The 13,646-nt window shown below is 50.6% G+C and overlaps 1 protein-coding gene and 1 pseudogene across 1 annotated transcript; one reads left to right on the forward strand and one right to left on the reverse strand.

Moving 5' to 3' along the window:
* Positions 1-3,703: 3,703 nt before the first annotated feature.
* LOC120368016 (5S ribosomal RNA) lies at positions 3,704-3,822 on the forward strand (annotated as a pseudogene).
* A 226-nt stretch (positions 3,823-4,048) lies between these two features.
* On the reverse strand, positions 4,049-13,563 carry LOC101035381 (putative testis-specific Y-encoded-like protein 3). Its single transcript, XM_074406385.1, has one exon. It carries the CDS (start codon positions 8,271-8,273, stop codon positions 7,191-7,193), a length of 1,083 nt encoding a protein of 360 aa, XP_074262486.1. The 5' UTR covers positions 8,274-13,563; the 3' UTR covers positions 4,049-7,190.
* Positions 13,564-13,646: the final 83 nt, after the last annotated feature.

Genomic DNA, 13,646 nt, shown 5'->3' on the forward strand with positions numbered 1-13,646 from the left:
TAGGCCACGTGGCCATCTCTCTGTAGTAATGCTCAAGAATAGGCATGGGGACATTTATTGCCTTAATTTCAACACTGTCCAGAAAAGGGCAGTACTGCCCTGGGCAGTAGAGAGTTCATATCCTTAGAGATACAAGCTCTGGAAGGGCCTTCAGCAGGCATCCATGCCTTCAGTATGTGCTGTCCCCTTGCCCACCAGGAAGACCCTCCTGAACCTTAAAGATGTGATGCATGCATTCACTCATTTCACAAAGAACTACCTGTGCCAGGACATAAGGGGCATTTAGCAATAAATAAAGTCCCACTGGGTGCCGTGGCTCACACCTGTAATCTTGGGAGGCCAAGACAAGTGGATCAACTGAGGTCAGGAGTTCGAGACCAGCCTGGCCAACATGGTGAAACCCCATCTCTACTAAAAATTAGCCAGGTGTGATGGTGCATGCCTGTAATACCAGCTGCACGAGAGGCTGAGGCATGAGAATTGTTTAAACCGAGGAGGAAAAGATTGCAGTGAGCCGAGATTGTGCCAGTGCACTTCAGCCTGGGCAACAGATCCAGATTCCATCTCAAAAAAAAAAAAAAAAAAAAAAAATCCCCAAGAGTGTAGAGAAAAAGGCAGATAAATAAAATGAATATACAATATGATATTAGGTAGTTGTAAGTGCTATAACAGAAAGGGGACAGAGAGTGACAGGGTGGTCGGGGAAGGCTTCCCTTGAAGAGGTGTGACTAATGTTTGAACTGATAAACCTTAATGAAGGCAGGAGCCGGCCCTGCAAATACCTGGGGAAGCAGCATCTAGGCAGAGAAGAGGAAGCAAGGTCTTCAGCCAGGTTTGAAGACTAGCAAGAGGCTGGTGTAGGCTGGCACGATGGCTCACACCTGAAATCCTAGCACTTTGGGAAGCCAAGGTGGGCAGATCGCTTGAGCCCAGGAGTTCAAGACCAACCTGGGCAACATGGTGAAACCCCATCTCTATAAAAAATACAAAAATTAGCTGGGCATGGTGGCACACACCTGTAGTCCCAGCTACTTGGGAGGCTGAGGTAGAAGGATCACCTGAGGTGGTAGGTTGAGGCTGCAGTGAGCCTTGATCATACCACCACTGCATTCCAGCTTGGGTAACAGAGTAAGACACTGTCTCAAAAAGAAAATAAAGAGGGGGGACTGGTGGAGTTGCAAAGTGGCCTGGAGGTGGAGAAGCATATATGAAGCTGGCGAGGTGACTGCAGGTCAGACCATGCGTGTCTTGCAGGCCGGGCAGAGCATGTTGGCTTTTCCTCTGTATATTGCAGACATTGGGTTTGGAGCAGGACATGGTCCGACACAGGTTTAGAGAGCCACACTCTGCCTGCTGTACCCATAGAAAGCCCTGGCACTTGGTAGGTGCTTAATAAACATTGGTGGTTATTATCAGCGTTCTTCAGCTGCACCATTGGACCCTGGAGTTCACTGAGGGCAGGGACCAGAATAGTCATCTCATGCTTATTACAGTTGGTGCTAAGATGTGCAGATAAATCAACGACTCAGAGCATGAATGAGTGAGTAAGCTAGGAGTAGGTTCTGAGGAGGAGCCTCGTGTCCCCGGGGTAGGTGGGACATACAGTTGGTGCAGTGTGAAGGAAGCAAGCCACCAGCCATGCCACGGAAAGAACAGGCAAGAGCCCATTTTAGAAAAGAACCATTGCCTGGGCCCTAAGGGAATACAGGATGCAGCTGGGCCCAAATTTGGGCTGCAGGAGCCAACACAGCCTGCAAACCAGCGGGCATGAGTCAGGCAAACCATATGGGGCACCACCTCCTAGAATCACCGGGATGCTTATGGGCTCATCCTGATCCTCCTGGGAGCATCAGAGACAGGCATTTGGCACAAAACAGGCACCCAGAGGTGTAGCCTAGACAGGCACTGGTGCCCAGATGTGGGTTTTAGGCTGTACTTGGGAGGTGGCAGAGATTGTTGTGGGCTGGGGCAATCATGGAGGGCTTCCTAGAAGAGCTGCAGCCTAGATGGACAGATAAGGTTCAAACAGAAGCCACTAGGGGTCTATAACTGTAGACACTCCTCCAGACATGTCCTATGAAATCATCCCACCTCTGAGTCATGCCTGATACCCCTCCCTACTATCCAAAGGATAATGCCTTGGCTTGGCATTTAAGAGCTCCTATTTTCTTTCTTTCTTTCTTTTCTTTTTTTTTTTTTTTCTGAGACAGAGTCTTGTTCTGTCACCCAGGCCGCAGTGCACTGGCATGATCTCGGGTCACTGCAACCTCCGCCTCCCAAGTTCAAGCAATTCTTCTGCCTCAGCCTCTGGAGTAGCTGGGATTACAGGCACAGGCCACCACACCAGGCTAATTTTTGTATTTTTGGCAGAAAGGGGATTTCCCCATGTTGGTCAGGCTGGTCTCAAACTCCTGACCTCGTGATCCACCCACCTCGGCCTCCCAGAGTGCTGGGATTACAGGTGTGAGCCACTGAGCCCAGGCAAGAGTTTCTGTTTTCAGAAAGTGGCCTCTTCAGGTATTCCTCTTAAAAAAATAACAAAAGATAAAAGGAAAAAAAGTAGCCTCAATCTCCTCAGTCAGTCTTGCTTCTCCCAAGCAGCCAAACCCATGGCTGTGCTATGTACCTTAACCACGCCGCACATTTTCCCATCCAGTGCCTTCGCTCCCACTGTTTGCTCTGCCAGGAATTCCCTTATCTGGCTCCACTTTCTAAACAACTGCCCATTCCTCAACACCCAGCTCATGTCCCAACTTCAGAGAAGTCTCCGCCCTCTGATCCCACATCATCACATACCTGGTGGACTATAAGCCACACTGGATGCATTTGGGTTTTGTCTGTGGATGACCATTGGGTACCAGTCTGGTACCAGTTATGACTCTTGCCCTGGTGTAATTATTAGTCGTGACCCTTTCACTCCCAAATATGTTCCAGCCAGATGGCAAATTAAACAGTCACCCTTCATCACTTGCACCTTTCTTCACCCAGCTCAGATCCTCTGGGCAGGAATCATGCCTTTGTCAGAGCCCAACACAGTACTCTGAACGCTGGAATAAAGTCAGTCACTCACACCAGTAATCTCTGAGATGCTGGACACTGAACTATGTGAGGCAAAGCTGCAGAAACATCTGTCCCTGTTCTCCTGCCACATGTGAAAGGAGGTGGAGGAAGGTAAGAAAAGATCATTTCAGAGCGGCCGGGCACAGTGGCTCACACCTGTAATCCCAGCACTTTGGGAAGCCAAGGTGGTTGGATCACTTGAGGTCAGGCGTTTGAGACCAGCCTGGACAACACAGTGACACCTTGTCTGTACTAAAAATACAAAATTAGCCGGATGTGGTGGCATGTGCCTGTAATCCCAACTACTGGGGACGCTGAGGCAGAAGAATTGCTTGAATCTGGGAGGCAGAGGCTGCAGTGAGCCAAGATCGCACTACTGCACTCCAGCCTGGGTGACAGAGTGAGACCCTGTCTCAAAAGAGAAAAAAAAAAAATTCTTGAGAGTGTTACAAGTGACATGGAAAAAATCATGATAGGAGTGGGGAGAGATGAGGAGCGGCAGAGGCTAACTTTAGACAGGCCTGGCAGAGAAGGCCTCTGGATTTGAAGTCTGAATGAATTTAGGGAGCCATGAGATGAGAGCATCTGCAGGAACATCCTTGCTAGGAAGTTGGGAAAAGCAAGTGCTAACGTCCTGAGGCTTGTCTATGGCCATACCACCCTGAACACCCGCAATCTCGTCACATCTCGGAAGCAAAGCAGGGTCGGGCCTGGTTAGTACTTGGATGGGAGACCGCCTGGGAATACCAGGTGCCGTAGGCTATAAAAAATCAAATCAAATCAAATCCTGAGGCTAGAACATGCTTAGTGTGTTTAAAGAACAGGAGAGAGGCCAGTCTGGGAGCAGAGAGCGTGAAGCAGGGGTTGATGGGAGATGCTGGCAGGGACCAGCAAAAGCAGGGCTTTGTCGCCTGCAAAAAGGAATTGATAGATGTATATTTTTAACCAGTGTAGGGTGTTGGATGGGGAAGTAACGTGATCTAGGTTATTTTTCCCCAGACAGGAAAGTTTTTATTTTTTATCATGCATATAGAAGACAAAAATGCCACAGATCCCCTTGTGACTAGACAAAGCCACCTCAGGAATATTTCTCTGCATAAAAGAAGTGATGTCAGTTACCATGATGTCAATTACAACCTGGCACAAAATCATCAGGACCATCATGATCACAGATTTCTTTCTGGAGGTTAACCTTACAGAACACGGTCACAACTTCCAATCTTAAGTCCGACAAAACAAACTCTGCTTCTAAGTACAAGGTTATACTAAAGGCCCCACAATTTCATAACAATTGTGATTAGTCACATAAGTTTCCAAGTGGCATAAAAATGTGCATTGACAATCTTGCAAAAGTTCTCAACTAAAAGCAACAAGCAGGGCTTTACAGCATAATGCCCCAATGGGCTGAAACACAGGAGAGATGCATAGGGTCTTACTTAAAAGCAGCAGAATAAAAGCATACAACATGAACTTTCTAAATACACAAGGTTAGACCAAGAGAGAAAACCTCTAAAGTTGCAGTGTTCTGTAATTCTTCTAGTCTACAAAACGTATTGGTGAATCAAAAGTGTTAGCAAGGGCTGGGCACGGCAGCTTGTAATCCCAGCACTTTAGGAGGCCAAGGTGGGAGGATCCCTTGAGCCCAGGAGTTAAGAGCAGCCTGGGCAACACAGCAAGACCTCCATCTCTACAAAAATGTTTAAAAAAACAGCTGGTCATGGTGGCACACACCTATAATCCCAGCACATGGGAGGCTGAAATGGGAGAATTGCTTGAGCCCAAGAGTTTGAGGCTATGATTGCATCACTGCACTCCAGCCTGGGCAACAGAATGAGATCCTGTCTTGAAGAAAAAAAAAATCAGGCAGGCACAGTGTTTCATGCCTGTAATTTTAGCACTTTGGGAGGCCAAGATGGGCAGATCGTTGAACAAAGGAGTTCAAGACCAGCCTGGGCAACAGAGTGAGACCCTGTTTTTATTTATTAACCAAAATCAAGGGCTCTCCTCCTTTTGCCAACTCAGCCATCCTGCCTTTTCAGCTGGCTCTGGCCCCTGCTGTACTTCCCTGCCAAAAGCACCCTCCACATTATTTTGTGATAAGGCCTCCCCAGGTCCTGGCGGACAGAAGATAATGCCTTCCAAGGAAGAGGCCTGGGTATGGTCACCACTACCCCTTCCCCTAAAATGAAATGGAGATAGACAGGTCTGCAAGCAGGGGAAGGAGGGGGTGGGCAGCTCAGCTCTTGTACCTAGAGGGGTTTGGACTTGGTGGAGGAAGAAGAAAGAGTTGGGGTTAGTCTAAAAGAACACAGCATAAAATGGAATATTAGCTATCCCTGCCCTTGGGACTTCCTGGTCTCTCTGTTCAGCAGCCTTGCACTGTCCCCGTTGGAAGATTCTAGGCCTTGCTAAAGAGGGTAAGGCATAGGGGAGGCAGTTTACAGCGCAAGCCCTCCCTCTCTGGAGACCAAGAGAGGCAAACACCACTAAAGCCTTTTTTTTTTTTTTTTTTTTTTTTTCAGATGGAGTATTGCCCTTGTTGCCCAGGCCAGAGTGCAATGGCGCGATCTCGGCTCATCACAACCTCCACTTCCTGGGTTCAAGCAATTCTCCTGTCTCAGCCTCCTGAGTAGCTGGGATTACAGGCATTCACCACCACACCCAGGTAATTTTGTATTTTTTACTAAAGGTCCCCACAACTTGATAACAATTGTGATTAGTCACATACGTTTCCAAGTGGCATAAAAATGTGCATTGACAATCTTGCAAAAGTTCTCAACTAAAAGCAACAAGCAGGGCTTTACAGCGTAATGCCCCAATGGGCTGAAACACAGAGAGATGCATAGAAGAGATGGGGTTTCTCCATGTTGGTCAGGCTGGTCTCAAACTCCCAACCTCAGGTGATCCGCCCACCTCAGCCTCTCAAAGTGCTGGGGTTACTACAGGTGTGCACTGCACCCGACCCAAAGTCTTTCTTGTTGAGTTTAAGAAAAAATCTTTTTCTTTAGTTGTTATTGTTTCTAAGCCATCATTTAAAGAAAAAATGGTGTGAGATCTGGGTATGTGTAGACAGGCCCCATGACCAGGAAGACCCCCGTCCCCAGTGCCCACAGCCTGGCAGCCTAACAGGTAGAGGCAGGGGGGCTGCCAGAGCACCTGGATTCCATGGGGTCCAGTAACTGGGGCTGAGGAGGGGATCCCGTCCTTGCCCCTCCCTCATTCACATGCGTAGATAGGCCAGTTTGGCAGAGTTCCTGGGGATTAGGGGCTCTCCTGTGCATTGGCAGGTGGCCCACCTGGGTCCACAGGCAGTTATGGAGGCTTCTGTAGACGTGGGAGCAGGCAACAGGGCTGATGGTGGCCTGGGCAAAATTCATGGGAAAGGTGATGGCCAGGCATTGGTGGAGCACAGAACAGACCCTCGCAAGCTGTAGCAGGCTGTGATGTCAACCACTGCGGGGCAGGAGGAGCTGTATGATCACAAAGAATGTGCTGTCCACTGCTTCGTGCCCTTGACCTCACCCATGCCCAGTAGCCGGCTGTGTGCTCATCCTGCCAGAGGCCCAAGAGTCCACTTGGTGGTAGCCGGGCCTGTGCTCTTGAGGCCATGGAATGTCCAAGTCTGGGTGGCACCAGGCATCAAATGCACCCACTTCATCTTGGGTGATGAGACTCATAGCTTGCCACAACCAGGGTGCAGAGCTACTGTGAGCACAACCAGCGCTCATGCGAAGGCCGGCAGGCTGGGGGCTTGAAGCATAGGCCTCAAAGAGGCACTGTCCTCCAAGTAGTGACTTGCAGGTGCCCTTGTCAAAAATGGCTGCGATGGCCACAGTATCGGGTCCATACCATAAAGATGATGGCAGTGCACATCCACAGCACTGGGTAGATGCAGCGGCATGTGACAGCCATGTGATGTTAACACAGAACAGCATGAGGCCATACGGAAACAGCAGAGACTGGCCACAAGGGCCACAATCTGAGAGCTGAGTCCACCGAACACGGAGAGCCGGAGTGCACAAAACAGAAAGACAGCAGAGCGCCCCCCACCGGCCTAAGCCCAGATCCACCACCCACAGGAGGCCAGAGGGAGCCTTAGGTAGGTAGCCCCCCACATCCCAGGGCAGCACTTAGCCAGACTGGAACCCGTAGGGCCTAGAAGGGGCCTCCGTGGGCCACCTTGCGAGGCCTCCCCTGGCTCTGCAGGGCCTATCCCCCAGCAGGTAGTACTGCAGGGGGTTGGCCCACAGGTCATCTTTAATAATCTGGGCAACGCTGTCGGCCTCTGGGAGGCTGTGCTGTGAAAACCAGCTGAAGAAGCTTCGGACAGTGTCCCGGTTCCTGTGTACGAGGGCCGGGGGTTCCTGGCCCCGGTGCCACCGGATGCGAGTCGCAATAGACACCACTCGGCCTGAGGGTCTGCATTCATACTCCTTCACGATCACCTTGTTCTGGAAGTAGGGGTTGCTCCAAAACCGGAACTTGAATTTGCAACCTGTCCTGGAGTGCCTGAGCTCCCTCACCTCCAAATTCATCAGGTAGCAGAGCATGTCTTCATCTCGAGGGCTGATCATGGCTGACAGCTGCGGGTGGTTCAGAAAGGCAGTGACCCAGAAGCCGGGAATATTCTGGATGATGAAGCTCCTACGGGCGAGGTGCAACCTGTGCATCCGCCCAAACCTGCGCTCAAGCTGGAGGTAGGCCCTGTCGGCCTGGGCGCTCATGGCCTCCGCCTCCCACTGGATGGCCTCCAGAGGGTCCACAATTAGAACACCAAAGTTCAGTGGTCCCGCGCCCTCCTGTGCCTCCGCTCCCACCTCCTGCTTCTCATCCCCCACTAGCTTCTCCCCCACCTGCTGCTTCTCCACCTCCTCTGCGGCCTCCTCCTCGAAGATGGCGCCCTCCTCTGTGGTCGCGTCCTCGGCCTTCTCGCCGGCTCCCGCCCGAGTCCCCGGGCCCTCTGAACCGCAGGTTTCTGGGCCTTCGTCCGGTACCCGACCGTTTTCCAGGCTCAGGGCAGTCGCCGCGGAGGTCGCTTCGCCGCGCCCGGGGGAAGGGAGGGCAGTCCCGAGGCCCGCTGCGGGGTAGAGGGACCCGCGCCCCATAGCTTCTCGGGCCCAGGCCGCGGGGGCCATGCGCACGTCCCCCTCCTGCTCAGGGCCGAGCGGCGGGCGCGCCGCGGCTTCCGGGGTCCCTGCCCTCTCGTCCGCCATCGCCTGCGGGAGCCTCTGGCCTGGAGGGGCTCGGGGAGCGCGGGCGACTGCGGGCTGGGCAATAGGGGCGGCTGTCGGCAGGAGGACAGTGGGCGGAAGGCTCCGCCCCGCGCGCCCCCTTCTCGGATGTGATTCGCTGGGGTCCCCCGCAGCCGGGCGAGCGGCCTGAAGGCCGGGAGGAGGGGTATGGGGCTGCTCGATGAGGACGTGATCGCGGGCGCCAGACAGAACTGGCCCCGGATTCGTTGGCACTGGCGATGGCGATGGCGATAGAGGTGGAGGTGGGGAGAAGTTATGTACCAAGCAAGGGTCAGCTCGGAGCAAACACCAGGGGACAGGCCCAGTCACTGGTCCTGGATAATTAAAACTTTCCCATCACAGCCACCACGCCAGGCGACTGCTGAACGTTCCCTACCTGCACTGGGCAGGCAGGAGTCGCCCGGCTCCCGCACTCGAGTGTCTCTTTGGGCCAGTTGTAGGACATTCGCAGCCTTGCATTGGATAAATTACTCCGGCACATGCAGAAGGCTTAAAGAGGTATCCCCTACGACTGACCAGATTCAAACCAGATAATGGTAATCTCTCACAAAGGTGATCAACGCATTCATGTAGGGAAAGAAGGTGCTTGAAATATTCATGTGGGGAAAATAAGCAAGGTTGGAGTGGAAGGATCTGGGGCGAGAGGGTGTTAAATGCTACAAACAGGGAGGGAGTGGGCATCTGCCTGGTTTCTTCAACAGGAGTTGGTTCCTCCTGGGCTGGGTGGCAGAAGCCAGGCGGACCCTGCTTAACTTTGTCGTAGGCCCAAAGGCTACCCTCCAACGATGGACTCTAGCCTTAAGTGCAGAGACTGTACCTAGGCAGACTTTTCCTCCCCCACCAGCTTCTCCCCCACCTGCTGCTTCTCCACGTCCTCCGCTGCCTCCTCCTTGAAGATAGTGCCCTCCGCCGTGGTGACATCCTCAGTCTTCTTGCGCTGGATGAGCCAGCCCTAGAAGTCCTTGATCCTGCAAATCTGTGTTCCTGTGGTCTCAGCTCCCAAACTGTGACCTACGAAGGTCTGTACCCCCTACCTCTGCCCAAGTCCTTGCCACCTCTTCCAGAAAGCTTTCGGCGTTTTCCTGACCAATAGATACAACAGCTCCCTCATCTGAGCCCTCAGACCTATACTGTGGTATACACTCCTTAGGGAGCAAGGTGGATTTCCTTAGGGTCCTAGCTAGAGTTTTAACCTACTGGGGTGGACACTGAACATTTGTCAAGCAAAAGGCCAAAGATGAAGGGTCAACCCACTGCCTTTGTACACAAAACACCTGCCCCCACAGGCTCTTGGGCTGGACTCCAAGTGACTTGCACTGCTTGGCCATGGACACTGGCTCCAGACTACAGAAGTCAGTTCAGTCTGAGCCCCTGATGGAAGGATCTCAGCACAAGGGTTGTCGCCCAGGATAGTGGTGATGACCTTCACTAGGTCAAGGTCAGGCGAAGCCATGTAAGCCTCTCAGTAGTCTGCCTGAACCCAGTGGTTGGGCACAAGTGTAGGTTAGGTCAGGTCCTAGCTGTCACCAGCTGTCCACCTTGGGCAGTGATGAGCATGAACATTTTTGCTTTCTTGGACAACCAGCATCTATTCCTCATCCTAACAGTGCCCCAAATTTCCTTTGAGAAACCACTCCTCCTGTCTCAGCCTTGTTGTCACTGGCATATGGTGACTGGTTTGGGATGGTGCAGAATCCCATCAAGGCCAATGAAACAGGATGCTTACTGGGGCTTCTGCTCCAAGTCCTCTCCTGAGAGCCCTGAGGGTTGCTTCCTTTTGGTGGGCAGTGTGTGAGAATGGCAGGTCTGGAATCCAGGTAGCATTCTGCTCACTCCCACAGAAAGAGGAAATCTACTTTGTAGGGCCTGTGGATGAAGTCACAATTGCATGACAGAGCAGGGAGAAATAGGAATGCTGAGGCCAACTGTGTGGAGCCACTAGATCAAACCTAACCTAGAGACTGTTATACAGTTGGCGTTTTTCAGTTACACGCAATTGCACTGTGCAAAGCCAATTTGATTTTGGCTGTCTGACCCTTGCATCCAAGATAGAATTATGCCACTTACCTCAAAGGCATACAAATAAGGTATTTAACGTCAAAGTAAAAAGCTTGCAGGTGCTGATGGGAAGGGTTTTTACTGTCTGCCCTACACTCACCACCAACCTGGATGCTAAAGATGTCCGGAGATTCCAGTTCTTCCCAATTCCAGGCTCTCTCCAACCCTTTCCCAATCAGACAGGTTCACAACTCCCAAACACATCATTCAGAAGTTTTTAATAAACAACTTCATTATAAAAACCTTTTTTTTTTTTTTGAAAATGTAATTCTGTAAAACATTGAAAAATCTACTTTAACAAAGATATGCCCTGTGCATTTTCTAATGGCACTTATACTTTACAATTTAAAACCTTGTTTTATATAAAGCCAAAAATACTCCAAGAGGTTATTCACTGTGTTTACAAAGTGCTAGAAGATTTTTGTCTTGTAATTTTCTCTTTAAATAATCTGGAGTTACAAAAGAGTGGCTCCAAAGCCTTGACCACTGGTAGGGAGGGAGAAGCGTAAGTGGTGTTTTAGGAGTTCTAGTGCCAAATATGCAGAGGTGGAGAGGTGTGAGTGGGAAGACTCAGCTAAGGAAGTCAGCTGACAAAGAAATTGAACTGGAATTTTTCCAAACCTCTCCATGGAGGCACTAGATTATTATGGAGAACACCCTTTTCCCTCGCCATAGACCCTACTCTCCAGAGGCAAAGGTCACGGCCAATTCCTTCCACAGCAGGTTCAGAGCTCCAGGAGAGGCCAGGGTGGGGTCCCAGAGGAATCTGGATTTTTCTGGCCAACACCTGCCTAAGGCAAAGTTTCTTATTACATAAATATCCTTGTTAAAAAGCAAAATATTGATCCTGTACAATATAACCTGTTAAAAAAAAATCGTGCTTACAAATAGCTCCTAGATAAGAGGGGAGGTGGAGAGAGGATGGAGAAAACAGCTACCAAAAAGGGAGGGGGGAATTTAAAGGACTACTAGGGAAAGTTTTAGGGCAGTGGGAGAATTCCAACTTAGGACAATATCTATGAGCAAGAAAGTAATCACACCTGCTTCCCGGATTTCAATTAAGAAAATGCCATTTGTAAAAGGTTGGAGGGGGGGGGGGGGAACCTCACTGGTGCTCCTTTCCCTGTCTCCCACCTCTTTAAGATGACGCAGAGATCCTTTGAGCTGACATCTGGGCATGTCATTCCCTTACTCCCAGGACTGGACTCAGCCCTGACCAGCTACTGTGTAGGGTGGGAGGGGGACAGCTCACTGCCAAAAGAGGCTGGAGGTGGCAGAGAAAGGGGACATCACCCCTTTTTTTCCTGGTCCCTCACTGGTCTTTGCCACATGCGATGGCTCCTGTCCTGGGCAGACGCTCCTCAGGTTCTCATGGCCTCAGTAAGCACACTGAAGTGAGTTTGGGTACTGAGTGTAGGATAAAGCTATTCTTATCCTTTGAACCAGGCCACTAAGGCTTTTTTTTTTTTCCTCCTTCTCCCCCTGCCCCACCCCGATTTTAGGAAGGGAGGTTTAAGAAATGGCTGGCTAGCTATGGTCCAAAAAAAGTGAAGGCAGCTATTATTCCTCTGTACCAGCAAAGTTCACAGTGAAAGGAAAATTCCTTGTGGGTGGTGAGGACACTGAGGGAGGAAGAAAGGAAAGACAGGATAGACGGGAAGACACAAAAGTGAGGAAAGCAAGGAGAAAAGACAAGAGGTGGGGGGGTTAAACAGTTGCTTTGCCAGTCCTATGACTTTCCCAGCATCACTTATGGGGAAAGAGAATTCGAGGGAGAGACAGGAAAGGGCAGGCAGAGAGGACAGGACTCCTCTAACAGCCCAGGACTTTGTATTCTGCAGCAAAGGCCCAATGGCCTTTGTAAACTGAGGGTGTAGGGAAGGTGGCAGTTAAGGGGAGAAGGGTTGCTGGGTCTAGTGATGAAGACCAGATGCAACAAGGAGAATGGCAAGAGCGAGTCCCAACTGGATTCTCACATACTATTGCCGATAACACGAGTCCCAATAACATGCACAGCATGCAGGAGGTGGCTGCGTACCAAGGTAGACGCTTTTCAAAATAAACCTTAATTAGTCCCTGGGACTCACTGAAACTAATTTTTAGAAGCAAATCATCTAGTCTGATTCTAACCTTACCAGACATTTTAATATGTTTTTATTTAAAGGTATCCCAAGCTACCCTGCCTATATCAAAACACACTTACTCCAAATTGCTTCCAATCAAGGGCTAGGGAGCTAAATTTTAAGGCTTTCACCTTAAACAAGGAGTACTGGCCTGGGCTGAAGCAGAAGCCTGAGTCCTGGACCTGCTCAGTTCCTGATGACAAACCAAGTGAGCCTAGACAGAAGGCGGGTGAGGGAGGACTGGGAGGAGGCTGAGGCAGTTCCTTGGTAGTTTGTCCTGAAACCCTAGTGGAGAAGTCAGCATCAGGCACCTCCTGAGAGAAGTGCCCAGAAACTGCTGACTGCATCTGTCAAGAGTTAACAGTAAAGAGGTAGAAGTGTGTTTCTGAATCAGAGTGGAGATGTCTCAAGGGTCCCACAGTGGAGGTCCCTGAGCTGCCTCCCTTCCATGAGTGGGAAGAGTGAAGCCCATGAAGAACTGAGATGAAGCAAGGATGGGGTTCCTGGGCTCTGGGTAAGGGCTGTGCTCTCTACAGCAGGAAGGCCCACAAGTCAGAAGAGAAGAAGTAATCACTTGTTGCAAGAAACCTTGCTGGATACTAGGGGCAAAACTGGAGATGGGGACGGCAGCACAAGAAGAAAGTGGAAGTTTTTTGACAGAAAGCAAAGAAGCCTATGCACAGTGGCTGTGTCCACTGCAAAGTGGAAGGGACAGACGGTACACTGTGGATAAGGAAAATTTTGGTTTAGGACATAACAATGTACCCATAGATTAGGACTTAACTACGTGTCCATTCCTAACTTTCTGCAAACTCTTCTTCCAACAATTCCACAACTTCCTGGAAAAGGGACAGGTGGGAGGAAGACAAATGAGGGTCTCGGACCTCCTCCTTTGCTATCCACACCAACCCAGAGTCTCTGCTTCCAAGATTGATAACAACAGCTCATGATGCTCAAGGTGGGGACTACGGGTTGGGGAGGTGACAGATGTGGGTATGCCTTTCATTTCTTCCCCTCTCCAGTTCAAGAGGATGAGGGGGTCATAATGTACTTGGAGAAAAACAGAACTGCAGACCTGTGAGAAAACTGCTCCAATCCTCTTGCCTGTCTTCTGTGGACACCGCCGAGGAAGGCAGGAACAGATGCAGTCATG

The sequence above is a fragment of the Saimiri boliviensis genome, chromosome 9, assembly GCF_048565385.1.
Source record: "Saimiri boliviensis isolate mSaiBol1 chromosome 9, mSaiBol1.pri, whole genome shotgun sequence".
NCBI lineage: Eukaryota > Metazoa > Chordata > Mammalia > Primates > Cebidae > Saimiri > Saimiri boliviensis.

Excerpts from the sequence above, each read along its gene's own strand:
- LOC101035381 (XM_074406385.1), bottom strand. The coding sequence starts at position 8,273 with ATGGCGGACGAGAGGGCAGGGACCCCGGAAGCCGCGGCGCGCCCGCCG.